At 39.5% G+C, this 24,288-nt stretch overlaps 1 protein-coding gene across 4 annotated transcripts in view; it reads left to right on the top strand.

Moving 5' to 3' along the window:
- The window catches only part of SSH2 (slingshot protein phosphatase 2), a 241,886-nt gene that overhangs the window by 114,638 nt on the left and 102,960 nt on the right, over positions 1-24,288 (top strand). The window contains exon 1 of one of the 4 annotated variants that reach the window (XM_024737265.1): positions 16,299-16,632. The exons of the other annotated variants lie outside the window; for them this stretch is intronic. Within the exon in view, the coding sequence (XP_024593033.1) occupies positions 16,505-16,632 (128 nt within the window). The 5' untranslated portion in view covers positions 16,299-16,504. Of the gene's footprint in view, positions 1-16,298; positions 16,633-24,288 lie in introns of those variants that run through there. 4 annotated transcript variants of the gene reach the window in all.

Below are 24,288 nucleotides of genomic sequence, written 5' to 3'. Positions count from 1 at the left end.
CTTTTTGAATTACGGTTTTCTCAGGGTATATGCTAGTAGTGGGATTGCTGGGTGGTATTGTCTGTTTTTAGTTTTTTAAGGAACCTCCATACTGTTTCCATAGTGGCTGTATCAATTTACATTCCCACCAACATTGACATACGATCTCACTTTTTTAAATTAAGGCAGTAAGGCCTCAGGCTCAAAGCTTTCAGGGCAGGCACCTGTACCTAGCCAGAATGTAATAATAAGCCCAAGGTCACTGTTCATTTGAATTCTTTTATTGAAGGCAAGCAATAGTGGGTTTCCTTACCACCTTGATATCAAATTCCAGTTTAAAACAAAGTTATTTCCAGTTTAAAAAAAAGTTTGGTATAAAGAAGGGTTTTTTTTTTTTTTTTTCGGTACGCAGGCCTCTCACTTTTGTGGCCTCTCCTGTTGCGGAGCGCAGGCTCCGGACGCACAGGCTCAATGGCCATAGCTCACAGACCCAGCCACTCCGCGGCATGTGGGATCTTCCCAAACCAGGGCACGAACCCGTGTCCCCTGCATCGGCAGGCGGACTCTCAACCACTGCGCCACCAGGGACGCCCTTCAACAGCAATTTTTAAAGTAACTCTTCTCTTTTTAGGTTTTTCAAAAGCATCCGACTTTATTTTCATAGAAATAAGTTATTTCTGTATTCATACATAATTGGTTTACATAATGTTTCATTAAATTATATAATTATGATTGCAATAGGAACCAACAGGTTTTTTTGGGGGGGGGGAAGGATTTGTTTCTGTCACTTTTTTTTTTTTTTAACATCTTTATTGGAGTATAATTGCTTTACTGTGGTGTGTTAGTTTCTGCTTTATAACAAAGTGAACAGCTATACATAAACATGTATCCCCATATCTCCTCCCTGTTGCATCTCCCCCCACCACCCTCCGTATCCCACCCCTCTAGGTGGACACAAAGACCCAAGCTGATCTCCCTGTGCTATGTGGCTTCTTCCCACTAGCTATCTGTTTTACATTTGGTAGTATATATATGTCCATGCCACTCTCTCACTTCGTCCTAGCTTACCCTTCCCCCTTCCCGTGTCCTCAAGTCCATTCTCTACATCGGAACCAACAGTTCTTAAAACAAATACAAATATTCTTGATGAGCATCCAACTTGTAAAAGCAGAAGTGAACAGGCATACTAAAGAGGAGTAACCTGTTAGGCAGCAGCATCTCTGCTACTATGGTAGGATGCTTTACAGAGAGAATGGAGACTGTCAGTTACTCCAGGAAATTCCTTAAAAGTGAACTCTGGTTAGCAGTTCTCATAAAATTGCCATGATGATGAAATGAGATATCATTCATTTACATAGTTTGGCATGACGCTTAGCACACAGTAAATGCTCAATAAATCATTTACCATTACTAAGAACATTTATAACCCACTATAACCTTTACAGAAGGCATCCTGAGTAAAAGCATTAACCAGACAGCTTTGGGTAGTGATGAGAGGAGGGGAGGAATAGGTTTTTCACGTTAAGTGAACAACATCTGCAAATGCAAACCTGTAAAAAGCATGTTTGGTGGACTGAGGGCCATTTTTTTTCACATATCTCATCTGTCTCCCCTGCTTTACAGGGAGCTGTTTAGTATATAATTATATATTCTCATACTTCTTTGAATATCTCACGCTAACATGGTACCTGGCAAAATTGGCATTCACTGTTTTGGTATGCCTCTGTTTACCCATCTGTAAAATATAATCAATAAGTATAGTATATGTCCGAACATAAATTAACATTTAGGACTGTAAAAGCCCTATTTTGAAGGTTCAGCATAAGAAATTTAATATTCTGCTTCCTAGGGTTCCTTTTTTTATTGTTACAGAATTTTCCCTAGATTCTTAGTACTTATCATTCCAGTACTTATTATGCCCATGTAAAAGAGTAAGCAGAAATTTTTTCGTAGTTAATGCTTCAGTTTGCCTAACTAAAGCTCTCTTTCCCTTGAGATTTTGTAAAAAACAGGGTTCTTAGGGGAAAACATGGCTACCTCTTATGGGTTTGTTTTTTTTTTTTTGATGCAGGGCAAAATCTGAACTCCCTTCAGAGATGTGAACTTAATGTTTGATGGAATACATCCATCATTCAAGCGGTATCACTCTATATAGTCCGATATCAATATTGCTCTTTGGAGATGGGGTGGCTGTGCAGAATTAAGATGCCTTTAAACAGGGATTGCATCTTTACAAAGAACACTTATAGCCCACAAAGACAGGTATTTGTGTGCTTTTTTTTTTTTAAGTGACAAAATTTCTTCTTGAAAGAATTAACTTTTGGGCTTCCCTGGTGGCGCAGTGGTTGAGAGTCCGCCTGCCGAGGCAGCGGACACGGGTTCGTGCCCCGGTCCGGGAAGATCCCCCATGCCGCGGAGTGGCTAGGCCCGTGAGCCATGGCCGCTGAGCCTGCGCGTCCGGAGCCTGTGCTCTGCAACCGGAGGGGCCACAACAGTGAGAGGCCTGCGTACCGCAAAAAAAAGAATTAACTTTTTAAAAATAAATTTATTTTATTTATTTATTTTTGGCTGTGTGTCTTCGTTGCTGCACACAGGCTTTCTCTAGTTGCGGCTAGCGGGGGCTACTCTTTGTTGTGGTATGTGGACTTCTCATTGTAATGGCTTCTCTTGTTGCAGAGCATGGGCTCTAGGCATGCGGGCTTCAGTAGTTGTGGCATGTGGGCTTCAGTAGTGTGGCTTGCAGGCTCTAGAGCGCAGGCTCAGTAGTTGTGGCACACGGGCTTAGTTGCTCCACGGCATGTGGATCTTTCCAGGCCAGGGCTCGAACCCATGTCCCCTGCACTGGCAGGTGGATTCTCAACCACTGTGCCACCAGGTAAGCCCCTGAAAGAATTAACTTTTAAATGTGTATTTAGGTGCTACTTTGGATTACATTCAGCTGTAAGAGTTTCAGAATGGGGCGGGGAGGGGGGGCTATGTTTTTATTACCGTTTAATTAACTGTAACATCATATTTAATCATCCACTTCTGTTCCAGTAATATCTAGAATAAATTATACCTGGTAATATTATAAGGAAAAAAATAACTCTTTAACTGTAATTCATTCACTGTTAGCTAAATCTCTCACTAGGCTCACACACAAAGCCCAAAATTTATTTTCTATGATTTAAAAAAGACTATAATTATAAGCAGTGTTCAGCAATCAGTAAATTTCACTGATTTTATTTTTGACAATCATTTATCATATCTTTTTATTTGCTCAGTTTTCAAAAGTCAGCTTGTACATATTTTAAATTTTAATTTAAAATGTTAATTAAATTTAATTTTAATAACTACACAATTTTTCTTAAAAATTTTTTGTTAAGAATTGTGTTGATGCAACAATATCTCTCACTTCCCAAAATGGAATTGCTGTTTTTAACCCAGCATAATCCTTTTCCTTGAAGGACCTTCCTTTTGGAAGGCAGTATGCTATAATTAAAAGTCTTCATGGGACTTCCCTGGTGGTCCAGTGGCTAAAACTCCATGCTCCCAATGCAGGAGGCCCGGGTTCAATCCCTGGTCAGGGAACTAGATCCCACATGCCACAACTAAAGATCCTGCAACTAAGACCTGGTGCAGCCAAATAAAAAAAATAAATAGTACCTTAAGATTAGTGTACTTTACTATATGTTTTTTATATCTCAGTAAAAAAGAGAAAGAAAATAGCCAAAAAAAAAAAAAAAAAAAAAAAAAAAAAAAAAAAGACTCAACAAAAACAAAAAAACAGTCTTCATTAAGCTTAGTTTTCTCTGAATATGTTACTTTACCTATAAAATTATGAAACTATCGACCCCCAAGAGTAATTACTATTAAATAAGGCTGCTTAAGGTAAAGTACTTTACAAACAAATGATAAATAGTGTAATTTCTGGTAATGTAGTCATTTTTTAAATGCCACTAAAACAAAAAGATTTTTAGTTCATTGTTCTCAGTTACATGAAAAGAGCACTGGTATTGAAGTTAGGAGGCCTATGTTTGTATTGGTTGCATGACTTGACACAAGTAGATTCATTCTTTGAGACTCCGTTTCCTCTTCCTTAAAAAAAATTAGTGTGCTTATTGTCAGGCAAAAATAATATACAAATATGAAAATACCTCAAACAGTAGGCAAAGTACTATTGTGTAATATTATATCACAGTGGTATTTATTTTACCAGCAGTGAATGTCTTTTGTACTAGTTCTTCTCAAGATCAACTTGTAGCAGAGCATTTTCCTGAGATAAGTTCATTTAGAAGTTTTGTGACAGGGACTATAAAAATCTTTTTAAAATATTTAAAAGTATTGCTCTTCTAATTTTTTAATACACTCATTTTATTAGGTGTGCTTATCAACCATAAACAGTTTTCCATTTGGGGGCTTAAATCATGGTGAGAAAGAGATTACAAACAAATTGTTTTATGAACTCCAGAAAAGGATGGAAAGGTCAAAGCTGAAATTGCTGCTTTATAAGATGTGGCTCTGTGAAGATAAATCTTAGAGGAACTGGTCTTTTCTCTTTTTATTTGTTACATGCCATAAAGTAAGAGCTTGAACAGTAATTAGACTATCAAGCCTAATAATTGTTTTCTGTAAGTATACTAGATCCTTAAGCATCTGAAACCAGTTGATGTCCTTCCTCACTGAGATTTTTAGACAAAATATGAACTAGAGATTTTGGGGGGTTTTTTCCTAATATATTATTTTTTTTTTTTTTTTTTTTTTTTTGGGGGGGGCAGTACATGGGCCTCTCACCGTTGCGGCCTCTCCTGTTGCGGAGCACAGGCTCCGGACACGCAGGCTTAGCGGCCATGGCTCACGGGCCCAGCCGCTCTGCGGCATGTGGGATCTTCCCGGATCGGGGCACGAACCCGTGTCCCCTGCATCGGCAGGCAGACTCTCAACCACTGCGCCACCAGGGAAGCCCTAATATTTTATTATTTAAAAAAAAATGTAGGGCTTCCCTGGTGGCATGGTTAAGAATCCACCTGCCAGTGCAGGAGACACAGGTTCGAGCCCTGGTCCAGGAAGATCCCACACGCCGCGGAGCAACTAAGCCTGTGTGCCATAACTATTGAGCCTGCGCTCTAGAGCCCATGTGCCGCAACTACTGAAGCCCGCACGCCTAGAGCCCATGGTTCACAACAAGAGAAGCCACAGCAATGAGAAGCCTGCACACGGCAACGAAGAGTAGCCACCACTCGCTACAACTAGAGAAAGCCCACACACAGCAATGAAGACCCAACACAGAAAAAAATAAATAAATAAAATTAAAGGAAAAAAAATGTAAACATGCAAGCAAGTTGAAAGAAGTATACAGTAAACACTCAAATACACATCCCCCCTGGATTCACAATTAACGTTTTGCTATATTGGCTTTATCATATATCTAGTCATCTATCCATCCCTGGACTACAAGTTTTTAAGCAGGAAGACGTTTTTATTTACTCTCTTATGTGTATTTTATATAGCAACCTTAAGAAAAAAATTGTTTAAAGTTCAATGCTTATATGCTGTAATTTTCTGAATGAGTTTTATATTAAAAAAAAATATTCCGGGCTTCCCTGGTGGCGCAGTGGTTGAGAGTCCGCCTGCCGATGCAGGGGACACGGGTTCGTGCCCCAGTCCGGGAAGATCCCACATGCCGTGGAGCGGCTGGGCCCGTGAGCCATGGCTGCTGAGCCTGCGCATCCGGAACCTGTGCTCCGCAACGGGAGCGGCCACAACAGTGAGAGGCCCACGTACCGCAAAAAAAAAAAAAAAAAAAAATATTCCACATGCATAATATAGACACATGAATGGAAAGATGAACACCAAATTCAGGAGAGTAGTTACATGCCTAGAAGAAGGGGAAAGTGCTCATAGAGAAGTTCACAGGGGGCTTCAACTGTAATGTTTTAAAATCTGAAGAGTAAAATGTTAGAACGTGATCCTGCTGTCTACTGAGTATCTGACTGTGTGTTATCCTCTCTGTTCTTTGCTGTATGTTTGAAATATTTCACAATTAAACATTAAGAGAAAGAGTTGCTACCTAGTCTTCTTTTCCCCTGGCAAAGTATTTTTCATTTCACTTAAGATCCATTGTCCAGTTGGCCTCCAGCTGAGGTGGATTGAATAGAATCGAGCAATACCATATCTCTTCTCAGTTAGTTGATGTACTAGCTGAAGAATGATACAGAGTACCCCCTTTCTACTGAGAATTGAGGAGTATAACTTTTGCATCCTTCTTGATTTTTGCCTGAGGCAGAGAAAAAAAAAAAAAAAAAAAAACTTCCTGTATTGTATTTAAATTCCATGAAGATATTTGAAGGTTGTTGAAAAGTACAAAATTGTGTATAACTGTGTAATTTTGCATGTTCACCTGATTTCAGAGAAGAAAGACATGGAAAGTGAAATATGGCCAGGGAAGCTGATACATGAAAGCTTGGAGAGATAATGATGCTGCTCAGCCAGGGCCTGGAAACTTGATCAGTCTAAACAAACTGCATAGTACTAAATTGCTTGTGAAAGGGCTGAATCAATCCTGCTGCGATTTGAACTTTTGGCTCCTGAAAGTCTAGAGCAGGCTTGAAAATAAAAATAAAACCCTTACATACTGGATTGTATTCCAGGCCCTCTGCTGTATTCTCTGTATGAAGGAGGCATCTACCCAAAGAGCAAGAGGCAGCAGAAAGATGAGGCAATGAAAAGGAGTCCTAGGGATTTCTCCCCATATCAGGAGCTCCCAGGGAGAGAGACCCTCTGTCATTAACATATTGATTCCTTCAAGGAATATTTATCTAGAGCCCTAAGCAGAATATAGTGGGGTGTGGGGTAAAGGATCAACCAACCAGAATATATATGTATATATATATATATATTTTTTTTTTTTTTTTTTTACACGGGCCTCCCCCCCTTGTGGCCTCTCCCATTGCGGAGCACAGGCTCCGGACGTAATCCTCCCAGACCAGGGCACGAACCCACGTCCCCTGCATCGGCAGGCGGACTCTCAACCACTGTGCCACCAGGGAAGCCCAAACCAGAATATATTTAATGCTTATGACTTGCCTGGCACTGTACTAGGCTCTATGAAGTCCACAAAAGAGAGTTACTGTACGTGATTTGCTTCAGCAGAGAGATAAATTATGTGGCATATGTGACATAAAATAGAGAATAAGACCTTGAATAACAATGCAGATTATAATGCTAAAGGTGGGACTTCCCTGGTGGCACAGTGGTTAAGAATCCGCCTGCCAATGCAGGGGACACGGGTTCGAGCCCTGGTCCAGGAAGATCCCACATGCTGCGGATCAACTAAGCCCGTGCACCACAACTACTGAGCCTGCACTGTAGAGCCTGCGAGCCACAACTACTGAAGCCCACACGCGTAGAGCCCGTGCTCCACAGCAAGAGAAGCCACCGCAATGAGAAGCCCACGCACTGCAACGAAGAGTAGCCCCCGATCACCTCAACCAGAGAAAGCCCGCATGCAGCAACGAAGACCCAGCGCAGCCAAAAATAAATAAATAAATATATTTTTAAAAAAATAAATAAATTCTAAAGGCGTTAGAAAAGAGTCATAGCATACTATAAACCAGGAATTGATCATTGGACTTAATCAGAAGGCCTCAGTTCAAATGCTAACTCTGACACTTGCTATGTAAACTTGGGCAGGTCCCTTAATTTTTGAGCCTCAATTTCCACACCGATAAAATGAAGCTGATCATCCCAGCTAGCTCTATTTACCTATACACAGGATTTCAGTAAGAATCAAGTGAGGATGTATGTGAAAACACTGTAGAGTTTTTAATTAATGAAAGAGCTGAGAATTGAACCAGGCCTTGAAAATATTTTATACCTGGATAACCTGGATAAAAATAACTGTGTAATTTTGTCTCAGAGAAGGAATAATTTGAACAGAGAGGAGAGGGAGACTCAGATATAGGAGGACAGGATAGAAACCACCTAATTATGGCAAGGATTTGTTTTGGGAGAATGGATAAAAAATATTTACACCGATTGTGTTGGAGAAGGGATGGAGTTGAGAATAATATGCCATAATGGCTGGATTACAGTAGGATTTAAATTATGGAGGATCTGGGACTTCCCCGGTGGTGCAGTGGTTAAGAATCCACCTGCCAATGCAGGGGATGTGGGTTCAAGCCCTGGTCTGGGAAGATCCCACATGCCGCGGAGCAACTAAGCCCATGCGCCACAACTGCTGAGCCCACGTGCCACAACTGCTGAGCCCACATGCCACAACTACTGAAGCCAGTGCGCCTAGAGCCCATGCTCCGCAACAAGAGAAGCCACCACAATGAGAAGCCCGTGCACCGCAACGAAGAGTAGCCCCCACTCGCCACAGGTAGAGAAAGCCTGCACACAGCAACAAAGACCCAATGCAGACAAAAATAAATTTTAAAAAAAAGGAAATAAATAAATAAACTATGGAGGATCTGAAGGCCAGAAGAAGAGCTTGGACTTGATCTGAAAGGGAATAAGGAACTATTTGGGGGTTTTAAGTAGGGGATTATTATAAAAGGGTTTAACTCATTTTGATAATCAGTATCTAAAGTGCCTGGCCTTAAGGTGTTCAGGATTAGTCCAATTGTTTTAAGTTAATCTGTCAATAGTATGTTGACAGATTGAATTGGACACATCTCAGTTTAGATAAATGGATCTGAGACTGGATGAATTGGACACACCTTAGCCTAGAGTCTAGGCTTCTTCTCACCTAGACATTAGTATAATACCTGCCCACCTAGTAGGTTTATTTAAAACATCAAATGAGATGATGATCCCATGATTATCCACAAATACATTAAATGCCTCCTTCATGTAAGATGCTCTGTAAAAAAAAAATATGTTTAGATATAAGTGCTTTGAAAAATGTCTTGGAATGAATAGGAGTTTGAAATAGAGTTCTAAGGGATCTGGTAGCAAGAGGATGGTATACAACAGCCAGAAGATCATCTTACTGCTATTTTTAGTACTGGGTTAGGTCCCTATTATTGTCAGGACCTGCTAGCTATAGCTAGGATCAAGTAGAGGAGAAAACACCAGGTGCAGGAAGGTAGGTATTTAAGGTTCGCAGGAGTTCTTCCTTTGGCAGTTGACCTTTTCAGACTTAACCCGTTCGGTAGTGAACCTACATAATCATGCAGACAATGTAGAAGACTGATTAACAAAACAGGTTCTGGAGCCAGAATAACTGGCTGAGTTTGAAATACTACTGTATTACCTTAGGCAAATCATTTAACCTCTCTGAGCCTCGTAAAGATAATAATAGAATCATAGGGTTGTTTGTGAGAATTGAGATACTGCATGTAAACTCTTAATAGAGGATCTGGTACACAGTGAGTGTCGGCTCAATAAATATCAGTTATTGCTTTTACTTTCAAGACCTTCTCAGCTCCTCTAGATTCCGTATTATGTTACTCCCAAATTTATTTCCCATTTTTCTATCTCTGTCTCACCCCATTTCAGGACATTGATAGTATTAGGCCACATTTGGCTTATTCACCTATAATGTCTTCTACATCATTAGCATCAAACAAGATCTTAAAACATCTTGTGAATTAAAAATTATCTTCAAAATAGTTTATGTACTATATTTTTTACAGTCTATGTAATTCTTTTAAATTGTCTATAATATAGTTCTTCATATTTTTCTTTATAATTTAGTATATTTCTCTAGTTTCCTTAAGCATGTTTTACTTTTCTCATATTATACACACATATGTACGCATGTGTACATATATATACATATATTGATATATATATATATTTTTTTTTTAACGCAGTATGTAAAACGTGTAGAAGAGAATCTTGGGCCCTGAGTTAATTTAATAGATCACAGTGTGGGAGGAGACACAAAGATTCCAGTGGAAAACAAAAAACTAAACCCTTTAGGAAGGCAATTTGATAATGTCTGCCGATTCCTAAGATGTTTAAAATATTTTAACTAACTGCCAATTCCACCTCTAGGTATCTATCCAACAAATATATTCACATGAATGCCCAAAGATTGTGTGAAAGCATGTTCATAGTGATACTGCATATAATAGTAAAGACTGGAAACAATTTAAATGTTCATCAGTAGAGGACTATTTAAATAAATTATATATAATTGTAAAATAGAATACTATGCACTCCTTTAAAAGAATGAGGTTCATCTTTATAAACATGGAAAAGTGTCCAAGATATAGTGATAAGTGTGTGGGAAGCACAAAGCACAATAATATGCATAATATAATTATGGCTTGTGTGCATGTGTGTTTCTTAAAGAGCAGCTACAATATATTAATGTTTGCTTATGCAAGGAAAATTTCTGGAAGTATTAACAGTCATCCCTGGGAGTAGGATGATGGGGATGAGAAGAGTGACTTTTAGTGACTTTTACTTTATCTTTCTGAATACTGAAAAAAAATGTTTTTGAGCATGTGTTTAAAATTTTTTTTTTAATGTTTACAGAGATTGTGAGGATTAAATGGTTAAATGTTTTGTAAGGTGTGTTGGATGTGAAAAGTGATCTATAAATGCCTATTATTTTTACTAAACAATAGAGTGTGAGGCTTTTGTAACCTGAAGAAAGCAGCATTTCAACATCTCTTCCTACTAGAGCATATGGTTAAGACTATGAAGGATGAGTGCCTTAGATCTGCCTCTCATGGAGTTGATAGGCAGATCTTTTCTGTATTCCCCATTGCTCTTATGGTGGAAAGTTCCCTAGAAAGGATTGGAAGGGCTCAGTGACATTGTTTAATCCAGTGTTTAAAACTATTGTCAGATATTCTTTTAAATAAAACTATTAGCCTTGTGGTGATTGCAAAACTTGATCGCTTTTAAGAGCCTTTGTTTACAGAGTTTAGTGTATTGTATTGAATGAAGAGTGCCTTTGACTAAGTGTAGCAAGATACCTCTAGGTACTGTCTGGGCAACAAGTTTGAAAATTAGGGGTATTATCTTGAGAGTTTTATCCTAGCATTTTACAGATTAACAGGAGACAGACTGTTGTGCTACTCTAGGTAACAGGCTTTTTGTTTTGTAACTCTTTAAAGTGTTGGTTTTCTCCCTTTTGACCCTCAGGAGATTAATTTACTATTTATTTCTCTAGATCAAGCCCCTTAGAGAAAACATAAAAATACAAATAGGTCTTCTGATTGGTATGATCATTCTTTCTTATGACTAGGTATTTAAAAAATAAAGTTATATAAGTTAATACTATTATTTCAAAGCTTAAAAAAAACGAAAGCAAAATCCCAGTAAGCACTGCAGATCTCATGTTACTACAAGATGGCAATATATAATTAACTGCCTGGCAAACAATAATAGTAAAGACTTCCTGAATGAAATGGTGGTATATAGGGGAAGTTTATTTGTATTTTAATTTTCATTCATTCATCACCTTCTCATCCCAAATACAAACAAATACAATGCTTTCTGTTATTGGAAGTTGATTGGCCAATTTATGGACGGTAAAAATACAAAAATTTAGTGCTGTCCTGTTTACAAAGCACTTGTGTCTGTGTATCTTAGTAAACCTGGGAGGTAAGCATTACCATCCCACTTTAAGATTAAAGGAATCAGGGCTGGAACAGAGTAAGTTTTGCCTGTGGACAAAGTAGCTAGAGTCTAGAACTTTCTGATATCAGATTCATTGCCATTTTAATGTTGCCCGCTTTAGCTGTTTTTCAGGTTGGTGGAAAAGAGCATAGAGGATTATCTCTAGTCCAGCATTTTCATTTTCTCAGTGAATAAACTAAAATGCACAGTGGACTTTACCTGAAGGTTGCCAGACCGACTTTAGAGTCCCCTTGCGCCCCCCACACTCGCACACACACACTTTCTGAACAACCTAAAGAAAAGCACATAGGTCCTTTACCTTAGAGAAACACTCAAAGGGTAAGATACATGGAAGAGTTAGAAAAGTAGAAACATTTTAATAAAAATGTAAAAATTTATTATAGTCCTGCACCCTGATCTAAGATTCTTCATTGAACGCTCCAACTCTCTGATTTTATTCCTGAAGGGCAATGTCCTCAACCTTTCCCTTAGCTCTCTTAAGCTTACAGAGCCACTAAGGCCAAAAAGTAGATTTTTGTGCCAGACACTCTTTTCAGTGCTTTATATGTGTTAATTTAATTAATCCTCCCAATAACTTCATAAATTAGGTACTAATACTGAGCCCTAGATTAAGTAGCTATTTAAAGTTCATAGCTATTGGTGGCACTAGGATTCAAACTCAGCCGATTAATTCCAAGGCCAGAGTTTGTTGGGTGTTTTTAATAAACTTTAAAAAAATTATTTTTAAAGTTCTTTTTAAAATTAATTAATATTTATTTTTGGCTGCATTGGCTCTTTGTTGCTGCGTGTAGGCTTTCTCTAGCTGCAGTGAGCAGGGGCTACTCTTCTTTGAGGTGCGTGGGCTTCTCACTGTGGTGGCTTCTCTTGTTGCAGAGTATGGGCTCTATAGGCGCATGGGCTTCAGTAGTTGTGGCTCATGGGCTCTAGAGCCTGCGTAGGTTCAGTAGTTGTGGTGCATGGGCTTAGTTGCTCCACAACATATGGGGTCTTGCCGGACCAGGGATCGAATCCGTGTCCCCTGCATTGGCAGGCGGATTCTTAACCACTGTGCCTCCAGGGAAGTCCAGCCAGAGTTTTTAACTGTTGGGCTGTAGTGCTTTGAACTAAATGACTGCATTAAGTGGATTAAATCCATTTTTCAGGATCTCCAGATTGGATGAAATTTCTTTCCTAAGGTTCCCGACTCTCCCAAAAACAGACTTGGGATATTTCCTTAGGGTTTTATTATCCCATTTTACAGATGAAGTTAAGTGACTTGGCCAAAATCTTAGATTATTAAATGACTGTGTTAGAACTAAGTTTAGGTCCTCTGGTTTCTAGCCTGCAGTTTTTGGTACTATAACGTTGTCACCTTTTCGCTCATTAGCTATTGTCAATTCAAGTGATCCACCCACGTTGAAATTTTGTTACAGTAACAAAAGCATGTTCACATCCTTCACGTTTCACCTTTGGACCTGTCCTGGAGTACAGTTAGGTCAGTATACAAGTCTCTGGTTTTATACAGTTTTACAGTGTTTATACCTTATGGAGGGACACATGGAAACATAGTAATGGAAGTATCTTATAGATACCAGAGACATCTATTACTTTAAAATTTTTCAATGCTATTAATATATGAGTCTACAAAAAATTTAATTTGGTCATAGCTAATGCTGTCAAGAGCCAAATTAACATTTTAGAATATTCATATTTCTGACCCTTGAAATAGTCAGCAAATGACATGACAAAATTCATTTCAAGTCTACTAAATTCAAGCAACAGTATAAAGAAATGCAGTGATGTTTCTTCAGGGCCTTTGGGCAGATTTTTTTTTTTTAGAGAAAGCCCCTTCTGACTTCATGTGGAGTAGAAAACTAGCTTAGTTTATGTCATGCTGCTCAATTTAATTTGGAATCATTTTTGAATTCCCAGATGCTTGGGTACAGAGAACTTGCTCCCTAGAGCCTTGTTTCCTGACACTGGAGAGTAAAGGATTAAATTGAGCTGAAACTAAATTGATTGACATTTTGACACTCTGCAGATTGTGAAAAGAAACGGAATTTGTTCAACTTTTTGAAACAGTAGTAGAAAGAGCTATTTCCTTAAAGGTACTTCAGTCTGCAGAGGTGATTTTTTTTTTTTCCTTAAAAACCAAGAAGCATGTTCTAGCACTTTCCCAATTTTCTATATTACAGTTCAAAATGAGAATTTAACTTTGAAAAGCTTTTGAAAAGGCCTCGATGGGGGTGTTAAAATAGTCTCCTTTTGTTGGACGGGCACTGACAGAAATCTTTTGAGGAGAAACAAAGGACTATGCACTTATGGGGTGTCACTATAGGAACCTATTTATAAAAGACAAGTATACATATTTATGAAATCTTTATCTCTAGCGTTTTTAAATGCCAGAGATATTAAGTGTTGCATTGAGTAAGATACATTTCCTGCTGAGTTCTTTTTCCGGCAGATACAAATGATTACCATGACATCATCTTTTCCTAAATGGCGTCGTTTAAGTGTTGACTTCAATAAAATCCTATCACTGCTGTGTCATGAAAGGAACTGGACTCACCTTAACAGTGCTGTTCCAAACAGCCTGCTACGGTTTTTTTGTTTTTTGGTTTTTTTTTTTAAATCACCGCAGGAGGCTGTAATAAACTACAGCCTGGAAGAAGTTTCAAACTGGCAAGTTTGCCAGATATTTAAAGCAATTTATTTTGGGGTGTATCAGCAGATTTTTTCTTACACTGCCATTTGGGTGCCTGCTGACATAGCCTGAATAAATCTTTCAAAAATTTTCCTTCCCAGAGATGGATGAAGATGATGATGCACTGGACTCCGAAGTCCAGGCCTTTTATTCATTAACTCTTCACTTGCCAACTAGTTCCTTCTTAATTTAGATATCTGTTTCTGGCATGAGTTTGCAATATTTCCAGTCCCTCAGTGCCTTGGCAACAACTTTGTTTTATGGAAGGATCAACTAACAAAAGAAGGATTCTGGTTGTAGACATAGAATTTATAGTTTAGATTATTTCATTACTAGTATTTTGAAAATTGCCAAACTTCCCAATAGGAAAAGAAGTCTGAAATTTTATATAAAACAAAGACTTATTTCTTCTTGATTCAGCATATGCTGAGTAGTAAAGTGAGTTCTTCCTAATTATAGTCTCTTTTATAGTTCTACTTTCTCTTATAATTTTTTCTCATGATCTCTTATGATAGTGGAGTCGTTTTTTTTTAAATTATTGATTTTTGGCTCTGGAATTCCTAAAGCAACTTATATCGATGTATATTTTAGTCAAGTATTCATAAAAGCTAAAAATACTGATGCCCAAAAATACTTGTTCTGATGAGACAGTGAGGACAAGAGAGCTAACTTTTTTTAAAATTAATTTATTAATTTATTTATTTTTGGCTGCATTGGGTCTTCGTTGCTGCACATGGGTTTTCTCTAGTTGCAGCGAGCGGGGCCTATTCTTCGTTGTGGTGCGCAGGCTTCTCATTACGGGGGCTTCTCTTGTGGAGCACAGGCTCTAGGCACATGGGCTTCAGTAGTTGTAGCACGTAGGCTCAGTAGTTGTGGCTCACAGGCTCTAGAGCGCAGGCTCAGTAGTTGGGGCGCACAGACTTAGTTGCTCCGCAGCATGTGAGATCTTTCCGGACCAGGGGTCGAACCCATGTCACCTGCATTGGCAGGCAGATTCTTAACCACTGCACCACCAGGGAAGCCCAGGGAGCTAACTTTTACTGAGTGCCTGAAGGGGGCCAGTCCCTTTTGTAAGCCACTACACATAGCAGAGTGTGTAGGTGAGAGAGAAAAGAGATTCTCTTTTTACAGAGCTGGTCCCTGTTCAGGTGAAAGGCACTGCTCAGCGAGTTGTTAAGGAAAATCATAAAGCATCAGGGAATAGGGTTTGGTGGGGAAAGCCCTAGATCAGGAGTTATAAAACGGGAGTTCCTATCTAAGTCAGTTACAAATAAGATCATCTGGCTAGACCCTCAGTGTTTCCACATCGGTACAGTAAGGATATAACCTCTAGCCCGTCTTCCTCTCTAGATCATTTGGCACAGTAGTTGTCAACCAGGCTGCGCAATGGGATTACCAGGGGAGCTTTGAAAAATACTAACTTCTAGATCCCAACTTTAAGAGATTCTGATTTGATTTGTCTAGGGTGCAACCGTGCATTGGGATTTTTTTAAATCTCCAAAGGTGGATTCATATGTGCAGTTAAGGCTGGGAATCCTTGGTTTGGAGGATGGTTACTAAATTTATTTACAAGCATTAGCAGATGTTATCGGCAGTGTAGATAGACATTTTTCCCCATCATAGCTTCAACTGTTGAAAAAAAAAAATCCAGTTTATCTCAGCATTTTCCTAGTCCGTAGCACATAGGAAGCCGTTGATAAACATGTATTGCATTTGCGAGTGTACAGCCTTTAAGTTTTAAGGTCATTTGAAAAATGGGGTTTGGTTGAGGTTCATGCATAAAGCAGATTATGAGGCAGGACCTTTCTGTTGAAACATTCCAATGAAATGCGAGCCTTTCTGGCCCACCCCCCGGCTCCCTTCACTCCTTCACCCAAGCCGAGGTGGCTTGGGGCCGACCCTGTTCCCCAGGCTCCGACGCCGGCAGCGGATCCGGCGGGTGCTAAGAGCTCCGGGGCGGGGCGCCCGCGGGGCCCGACCCTCTCGGGTCTCAGGACCCGCCCCGCCGGCGCGCTCAGCCCCGCCCCGCCCCGCCCCGGACGCGAGTTGGGGCGGGCTGCTGGAGGCTCCCGGACGCTGGGACTCCACAGCCGAGCCCCAGGGCTACGGCAGCTGCTTCCGCGCGACCCGGCGGGCCCTCTTCTGCCGCCGGGAGTCCGCGCTGCCCGCGCCTCCAGTCCGGCGGAGCCCAAAGCGAGCGCCTCGTGCCGGAGCCGGGCGGGGGCCGGGATGCGGAGCTGTGCGCCTTGAGCCAGCCCCATGACCCTGAGCACGTTGGCCCGGGAGAGGAAGGCGCCCCCCGCCTGCACCTGGAGCCTCAGTGGCCCCGACATGATCCCCTACTTCTCTGCCAACGCGGTCATCTCGCAGAACGCCATCAACCAGCTGTGAGTGCGCCGAGCGCCCTCCCACCCTCTGTGAACGCTCGGAAAGTTTGCTTTTCAGCAGCCGCTTTCCCCCGGCAATTGGGAGCAAGCAAGGGCGAAATCGCATCCTGCTTGCTTGCAGGTCTTGGGGCGTCTGGGGGCATAGTAAGGTGGAGAGGAAGGGTAATTCTTGGAGGGAGAAAGTGTCCTGGGGGTGGGGAGGCGGACAGAAAATCCTTTGGGAGAATTTCTGGTAAACTTTGAGAGAATCTGAAAGTGAGGTCGCCCCAGGGAAATTGTCTGTGATGACTGAGTGACAGCTGTATGGCATTCGGGAGACTTGGGCTGAAGGGCGGTCAGTAGCTCTGAACCGCCGGCCGGAAAAGCTCGCACTCCCTTGCGGGTCCTGCTGGTGCTCAAGCTCCCGTGTTTGTTGTTCTGTTTTCTTGTTTCAAATAAGTTTGCTTGTGACCATAGGTTTCTGTTACAAGCCGTGCACACAAAGAAAGGCAGTTCATTCTTAACACCCGCTGGTTGTAGTCTGAAATTATTTCATAAAACTGGATTTTAGTAGTTTGGCTCTTTTTCTTTTTGTCTCCGCCTGTAGTAGTACGTGCTACCAACCCAAGCCTGTATGCACACCTTCAGTCGCCAAAGTGCAAGATTCATTTGCATCTTTAAATCTTAACTGTTTTCAAAGTCTCTAGAGTTGTTTCTCCCTTCCATTGTGGTTTAGTTATTTCTGAGAACTGTGTGCTCAAGCTTGTGGTTAATCTCATCTCACAGGGCGAAGCAGAGGAACTCTCATCTCACAGTTAAAAAGGGCGAAGTAGAGGAACTCCCATCTATTCAAGTTGCATCCTTAAACTAGTTGAGTGATTTAGGGTTACTTTTAGATAGCAGCAGTTTGATCTTTGTAGTGTATTAGCACTCATTCGGAGTAGGTTCAAGGAGAGTCACCTACTGAGGTTTTCCCAGACTCCTGGCACTTGAGCAACTTCTCTTTCCCTCCCAGGTCAACCCTAAGGAACTTTTTAGTTTCATGTCCAACAATAGAAACTTTCCATTATCCCTTAGTAAAGATCCCAAGAATAGCATGTAAAGTGAATTATAGATAATCTTAAAGCTAATTTATTATTTTAACTAACTGTTTTGCTCTCTTACCAAATCAAATTTGCATTTCAACTTTTTTCCTTTGTGTTGATTCATGGTGGCGCACCGAAAAAACAATATCCCCCCGCAGTATCGTGGTTTTACTGTTTTGTATTATAAACTCTACAGAATTAAATCAACTGTTTACTTGTATTTTCCCTTTAAAAAAAAAAAGACAATTGGAGTGACTAATCTGAAAGTGGATAACCAATCTCAAAATAAGTGTTCACAATACTTTTAAAAAGGTAGTGGAAGCAACCCACATGTCCATTAATGGATACATGGATAAACAGAATGAATATTATTCAGCCTTAAAAAGGAAGGAAATTCTGATATATGCTACAACATGGATGAACTTTGAAGACATCGTACTAACTGAAATAAGCCAGTGACAAAGTACAAATACTGTATGATTCCACTTATGTGAGGGACCTTAGAGTAGTCTGGTTGCTAGGGGTTGGAGGAGGGGAATGAGATGTTTGTGTTTAATAGGTACAGAATTTCATTTGAGGAAGAAGAAAAAGTTATGGGGATGGATGGTGCTGATGGTTGCACAACAATGTGAATGAATTTATTGGCACTGAACTGTACACTTAAAAATGGTTAAAATGGCAAATTTTATATATATTTAACTACAGTTTAAAAAAAGGTTAAACAAAACTTAAAAGGCAGAGCTTCTAAGCTTTGTGGGGAAAAGGAGTTTTGAATCTTGCTTCCTAGTGTGGTCAAGCAAGTACAGATTTCTTTTCCTACTAATTAGTGACTTTGGGTAAGTCATTTGAGTTCAGTTTCTTAAACTGTAAAATGAGGATATGGTGGTTCCTACCCCAGAGGATCGTAAAAGATTATCTGTGTGGTAACAATTTACAAACTATAAACCCCTGCCCAGGAAAATGTAATTGAAATTAAACAAAAACTATTAGCTGCCATTTATTGATGACTTGCCACTGTGCTAAGTTTAATGTGTATTATTATCTCATTTAATCATCACAGCCACCCTATGAACTGCTTTATTCTGTTTACAGATAATGTAGCTAAGGCTTAGAGAAGTTAAGTAATTACTCAAGACCATATAGCTCGTAAATGACAAAAATGTCCTTAGAATCCAGATGTTTCCTAGGCCAGTGCTCTTAACCACTAGAAAAATGATCTTCTGTCTTCGTAGTTGCAAGGCCACTTTTGAGACTTACGTCTTAGGAGTTATCTTTATGTGCTGACATCTTCAACTTAGTAGTGAAAACATTTGCTACACGAAGAGTTTTGCTGTTAAGGTAGACACTCTTTTAAAGAATTTGCAGAATATTTCTCTTTTCCTTTTTGTCTCTCTTTTACCACTTTTTTTTTTTTTAAGAGAGTTTTGCTAATATTCTCTTCTTCTAAAGTGTATTTATTGGTATTGCTTTAGCCATCATTTTTATTTTACATTTATAGTGTTGCCCAGTTCATCATCATTTAAAAATCCTTAGGGGCTTCCCTAGTGGCACCAGTGGTTAAGAATCCACCTGCCAATGCAGGGGACACGGGTTCAAGCCCTGGTCTGGGAAGGTCCCACATGCCGCGGAGCAACTAAGCCCGCGAGCCACAACCACTGAGCCTGCGCCCTAGAGCCCGCGAGTCACAACTACTGAAGCCCTTGCCCCTAGAGCCCGTGCTCCGCGACAAGAGAAGCCACCGCAGTGAGAAGCCTGCGCACCCCAGCGAAGAGTAGCCCCCACTCGCCACAACTAGAGAAAGCCCGCGCACAGCAGCAAAGCCCACGCACAGCAGTAACAATAGTTACTGTCATAAGTGTTAAATTTTGTTAACTTACACACATTTTTGGCACCTAATGCAGAAGTTCTTAATTTTGGGTCTATGGTTATTGAAGCCATGAATTGGCCTCAGAAACTTAATGAACTCCTTGAGATCATATGAAAATGTTGGGTAAATATATTTTTAAAAATCATATTCTCAAAGTCATGTGATATAAAAGGTTAAGAATCTCCTTCCTGGGACTTCACTGGTGGTCCAGTGGTTGAGACTCCACGTTCCCAATGGAGGGGGCCCGGGTTCCATCCCTGGTCAGAGAGCTAGATCCTGCATGCCCCAACTAAAAGATCCCGCATGCCGCAACTAACACCTGGCACAGCCAAATAAACAAACAAACAAATAAATAGTTTTTAAAAATCTCCTTCCTAAAGGGAAATATTGTTTCTAAGGCCTGATACAGTAAAAACTTAACTGGTGTGAGCATTTCCCTGTGGTGCCAGATATGTAAATAGCAGTGATGAATGGGAGCAACTAAAAGATTAAGATTTAAGGTCCTTAAGTGAAGACTGAATTTTAACTGTATGCTTGGGGCAAGGGGTACCATGACACCTGAGTACTCTTAGGCCAGTGGTTCTCTTGTCATTGCTGAGGACCCACTCATAAGAGCTTTTTTTCCTTTTCTTGTTTGCTGCCTCAGATTTGCTCTGGGTTTAGAAACCAAGTAAACCGTGTAACGAATCCCATGAGAATTGTGTCAGAGTAAAAAGACCACAGTGAGATCTTAGGGGCTTCCCTATGGAGAAAGTTAATGACCTTTAGAGTAGGGCCTTTGGATACCTATTTTGGTGATTTCACAGGCTCTTTCGAATTTCTTGACTTTTAACTGTGTGTATATACATATAGGTGAAATTAGAGAATAGCTTGGGTATTACTGTATGTTATTGGGAATTATATCATCATTATTAGATTAACGTCTCCCCTTACCATTGTGTAAAACTCACCAAATATAGTGTTATTTCTTATGTATTCAGAGAAGAACATTAAGGATTGAATTAACTCCAGAAACAAAGAAGAGTTAGTCATAAGTGTTAATCCTACTAGAAAAATATATGTGAGCAACCCCGAGCATCATCTGATCAAACTTCAAGAGTCTTGGATCAGACTGCTCAAATGATCATGAAAAGTTCCATACCCTTTAAGAATCTACATATGCTTTTAAATAAAACAAAAATCTGAAGTTCTGAAAAATATGGGAGCCTATGTTATTTTTTTCAAACCTATGTTATTTTTAGAGAGCCAGCCTTCAATCTCTGAGAAGTGAAGTTGCTAAGCAAGGGGCCAAGGCTTTTCTAATGTTATTGTTATATGCCAAACAAATAGCTTATCGACAAATAGGTGACTATTTTTGTGTCCTGAAAAGTTCAGGGAAGGATCAAGAATTAGTAGATAAAATGCTGGCAAAGGCTATCATTAAAGCAGTGTTCCCATTATGAAAACCGCTGATCAAAAGTCTTGGAACTTAAAAAAAAAAAAAAAAGTCTTGGAACTTGGAAGCTTGAGACATTGCTTGATTTGTTAATGAGGTTACCTTGAGCTTTTTATCCTTGACCCAAAATACTTGTATTTATTTACTTGGTTATGTATATGAGTTTGACTTCCTAGCTTCACATCAGTGCTTTCTGAAGTCAAGCTCAGCAACAGAGGAGCATATTGAGATGATTATCCAAAATGTACCTTTTCATGAAATTGAAAGGTAGAAGCAGCTTTATTTTTTGTGTTTATTAGTGATAGTACGAATGCTCTTTTCAGTTCTGCTGTGTAGTTATGCAAGTGATTTCACATGTGCTCATCTCTGAACTTAAGCTTGCATCAGGATCACCTAGATGGCTTATTGAAACACAGACTGCTGCCTACACAACCAGAGTTTCTGATTCTGTAGGTCTGGGGTGAGACTAGAGAATTTAAATTTCTAACAAGTTCCTAGAGGATGCTGATGATGCTGATCCAGGGACCACACTTTGGAAACCACTGCCTTAAAGTATTCCTGTGAAGCAGATTGGGCAAGTCATTATCCACATTTTTTAGAGTAAATAAACTAAAAAATCAAAATGATGAAGTGATTGCCACAGGGATTACATGATTTGCTATTGGTAGAACTGAAACTAGAAGCAGCATTTCCTGTCTCCAAATCTAGAGCTCTTAACGATGCTGCACTCAAAGTCCTGATGCTTTGTATATATGTGGGAACATTTCTTTAGATAAAATTCTAGCAGTGGAATTTCTGGGTCTGATGGTATGTACCTGTTAAAATGTCGATACATGCTGCCAAAATGCTTTGCAGTTTGCTTTGCCAATTTGCTCTTACAAGCTATAAGTAAGAGTATATCTTACTTATATACTTACATAGGTATCTTCACCAACCCTGGTAATATTAGTGATATTAGATAGCAGTTAATGTTTTACTGAGCTCTTACTGTGTGCCCGGCATTGTTTTGAGTACTATGCATATTACCTCATTCTCTGTTCTTAACAACTTTGACTTAGGTGTATCCTCAGTTACACACGAGAGGCACAGAGATTTTAAGTAATTTGTCTAAGGTAATACAGCCAGGATGCAAACACAGACGGTCTCACTCCAGGACCCCTGCTCTTAAACACTCCTCTGTTTGCACTTCCCTTACTATTGAAGAACTTTAGGATCCTTTTGTATTTTTATTGGTCTTGCTCATTTTTCTTCTATAATTTACATGTTTGTACTTTAACCATTTTTCTATTGGTAGTTTTTTTCATGTAGTACTCTGTATATTCTGAATATGTTTTAAAAATACTTTGCCCAGCCTATTGCTTGTCTTTTAATTTTGCATCTTGTATAAAGTTTTTAATTTTTTTTCTTTTTTTAATTTTTTGGCTGCGTTGGATCTTTGTTGCTGCGCACGGGCTTTCTCTAGTTGTGGTGAGCGGGGGCCTACTCTTTGTTGCGGTACACAGGCTTCCCATTGCGGTGGCTTCTCTTATTGTGGAGCACAGGCTCTAGGCATGAGGGCTTCAGTAGTTGTGGCTCGTGGGCTCTAGAGCGCAGGCTCAGTAGTTGTGGCACACGGGCTTAGTTGCTCCGTGACATGTGGGATCTTCCTGGACCAGGGTTTGAACCTGTGTCCCCTGCATTGGCAGGTGGATTCTTAACCACTGCGCCACCAGGGAAGTCCCAAAAGTTTTTAATTTTTATGTAGTAAAATCTGTCAGTATTTTCTCTTATGATTTCAGTTTTGCATCTGGCTTTTACCCTTCCCACCCACTCCCAGGATTATAAATACTCTTTTGTATTTTTCTAGTATGCCTACACTTTAAAAATATTTCACTCTTTAAAACTGTAATTTATCTTCACAGGCATACCTTGGAGATAATGCGGGTTCAGTTCCAGACTACCACAATGAAGTGAATGTTACAATAAAATGAGTTACACGAATTTTTTGCTTTCCCCATGCATATAAAAGTTATGTTTACACTGTAGTCTGTAAAGCGTGCAGTAGCATTATGTCTAAAAAAAAACAATCTGCTTACCTTAATTTTAAAATGCTTTATTGCTAAATGCTAACCCTCATCTGAGCCTTCAGCAAGTCTTGATCTTTTTGGTGGTGGAGGGTTTGAAATATTGCGAGAAATACCAAAAGGTGACACAGAGACATGAAGTGAGCAAATGCTGTTGAAAAAATGGCACCAGTAGACTTGCTCTACTCAGGGTTGCCACAAACCTTAAATTTGTTTAAAAAAAAAAAAAATGCAGTATCTGCGAAGCGCAATAAAGAGAAGCACAACAAAACAAGGTATGCCTGTATTTATTGTGTGAGGTCGAGCTTTAACTTTACCTTTTTTCCAAATGGACAGTCATTTATTCCAATACCACTTATTTAGCTCATTCTCACTTCACTGATTTGAAATGCTATTCGTATTATATATTAAGTCCTATTGACATGTTTTCTTTCATACACCAATACCACATTTTTACTTAATGTAGATTTAGTGGACATTTTGATATCTTGTATCACAAGGCCTACCTCAGTGGATGTGTTTTTTTAATATCTTAGCTACTCTTGCTTATTTTCCAGGTAAGTCTCAGAAACAGATTGTCAATTTCTACTTTTAAAAATCCTATTGGGATTTTGATTTAAATTGTACTGAACTAGGTTTAGGAAGAATTAACAGCTTTATAAAATGAGCCTTCCCGATGAGGAATGTGGTGTGTGTGTCTGTTTATCCACTGTTTTTAAAATGTCCTTCATTTAAATTTTACACTTTTCCTCATACAGTAGTTACACATTTCTTATTAGGTATATTCATGGGTGTTTTATAAAGCTTTTGTTGCTCTTGTGAATGAGCTCTTCTTTCCCATGATGTTTTCTAATTAGTCCCTGTAGGTGTGTGGTAAAACTGGTTTTTATAGTATTTGCTTTTGTATCAGACCACCTTGCTAAACTCTTAGTCCTAATATCTAATAGATATTTTAGTTGATTTTCTTGACTTCTCTGGGTGGATGATTATATCATCTGTAAATGGGTTTTCTCTAAGTGTAACTCGTCATTGCTTTGCCTTAGGCTCTTTAGTGTAGTGTTAAAGAGGAGCCATGCTAGTGGTCTTATCTTGTTTTCCATTGTAAAAGGGGTGCTTTTTATGTTTTCTAAATAGATGTATTGTGTGCTGTAGGTTCCAGCATAGATCACTTTCCAAGTTAAGGATATTTCCTACTATTCCTAATTTCAATTTTTTTTTTTTTTTTTG

Source organism: Neophocaena asiaeorientalis, unplaced genomic scaffold (assembly GCF_003031525.2).
Source record: "Neophocaena asiaeorientalis asiaeorientalis breed wild unplaced genomic scaffold, Neophocaena_asiaeorientalis_V1.1 scaffold129, whole genome shotgun sequence".
In the NCBI taxonomy this organism is placed as follows: Eukaryota; Metazoa; Chordata; class Mammalia; order Artiodactyla; family Phocoenidae; genus Neophocaena; species Neophocaena asiaeorientalis.
This window is presented reverse-complemented; position numbering and strand designations above follow the sequence as displayed.